Source organism: Sinocyclocheilus rhinocerous, unplaced genomic scaffold (assembly GCF_001515625.1).
Source record: "Sinocyclocheilus rhinocerous isolate Xijiao unplaced genomic scaffold, SAMN03320098_v1.1 scaffold2898, whole genome shotgun sequence".
In the NCBI taxonomy this organism is placed as follows: Eukaryota; Metazoa; Chordata; class Actinopteri; order Cypriniformes; family Cyprinidae; genus Sinocyclocheilus; species Sinocyclocheilus rhinocerous.
The window spans coordinates 16,820-18,166 of record NW_015667283.1 but is presented as its reverse complement, the minus strand read 5'-3'; the positions used below and the strand labels follow the sequence as shown (position 1 = coordinate 18,166).

Sequence of the window (1,347 nt, the reverse complement as noted above, 5' to 3'; positions counted from 1 at the left end):
GAAAAGCTACATGATATTTCTCAGTAGGGAGGTTCTTGAAGCAGTTTAACTTAAAGATTCACCATTAGTAGACGCTGCTGCTGAACTCTTCTGAGAGACGCACAGACGCAGGTATTCACATGCGCTTAATATCTCTCTCTCATAACTGCATTAGCCTGCATATCAATGGCTCAAGCCTTTATTAGCCTGGTTAGAATGACGTTTTGGAATTTGCAATGGAAGGTTTGTGGAGGTGCGTAAAAAACGTTCAACACATTTCAGGACGGAAACATGTCAAATGTCTTGAAACAAATCATCTGAACAATGTCTTGATGTGTGGCTGTGACTCCTACTGGCCGTTAAAATTATGAGCAATAACTCCTGAAGTGCTACGCCGCACCTATTAATGGAATGGTCTTTCAGAGTTCTCAAACAAATTAAGAGCTACATTCAATTTTTCTTGACTGAATGCAAGCGATTACTGTGATAGAAAACACTAACATTTCCACTGATTAAGAAATTGTTTGCTTGGGTGGTAATATTAGGCCTTTTATATTAATAGGGAAGGAGGCCCCAAAAATTAGTTTTGCCTATATCATGAAAAGAGGTCAATCTGACCCTGTATATTATAATGGAAAAACTAACCTCCATCAGTATAATAACGGTTTTATTCTTTGCATAAAAACTCTTCAATTAGTTGAACACTAATTGAACACTGGGTGCATTACAACTTTAGAATTGTAATATTTGGTTCTGCACTTTCTTGCCACAGAATTACAATCGTATCGACTGAAATGTAAAGCAGCTTTTTGCACAGTGGTGGCCACTACCGGAGTGGACTGTGATAAGGTATAGCTAAGAGTGGTCCAGACTAACCTTACGAACGAATGACTTACAGAAAGTATACTTAACTAAGAATGTTTCGGGAAACACGTATTAACATAAAAGGTACAACTTAAGGTATAACTTACAAACGACATAGCGTTAAGAGTTTCGGGAAACGCAGCCCAGGTCTCAGGGAGAGGAACTTACACAAAGTACTGATGCCAGAAAGCAGTTATGCGAGAAAACAGCCAAATGATACCAAAAACACCAACTCTTCAATCAAGCAATTTTCTTTTTATTTGAGGGAAGGGTGGGAGAGAAAATCTTCTTTCTAAACTGTTTGAGCAAACAGGGAAAACATGCCATATGAATAAAACACTGAACTAAAAAAAAGAAAATCTCCGGTAGGTGTTATGCAAAAGTCCCATGACCGTTTGTGACCACATTCCTGACCATTTCCCTGACCTTGATCGCTTCACTGACCATCACCTCTTCCCTGACCATGAGCGCTTCCCTGACCGCTTCCCTGACCTTGAACGCTTC

At 39.5% G+C, this 1,347-nt stretch overlaps 1 protein-coding gene across 24 annotated transcripts in view; it reads right to left on the bottom strand.

Annotated features, from left to right (window-relative positions):
* Window positions 1-1,204: 1,204 nt before the first annotated feature.
* LOC107733611 (filaggrin-2-like) overlaps window positions 1,205-1,347 on the bottom strand; it is a 3,697-nt gene continuing 3,554 nt past the window's right edge. For all 24 annotated transcript variants that reach the window (XM_016545296.1, XM_016545302.1, XM_016545301.1 and 21 more), the window contains one exon: window positions 1,205-1,335. In XM_016545296.1, the coding sequence (XP_016400782.1) occupies window positions 1,280-1,335 (56 nt within the window). In that variant the 3' untranslated portion in view covers window positions 1,205-1,279. The remainder of the gene's footprint in view (window positions 1,336-1,347) is intronic.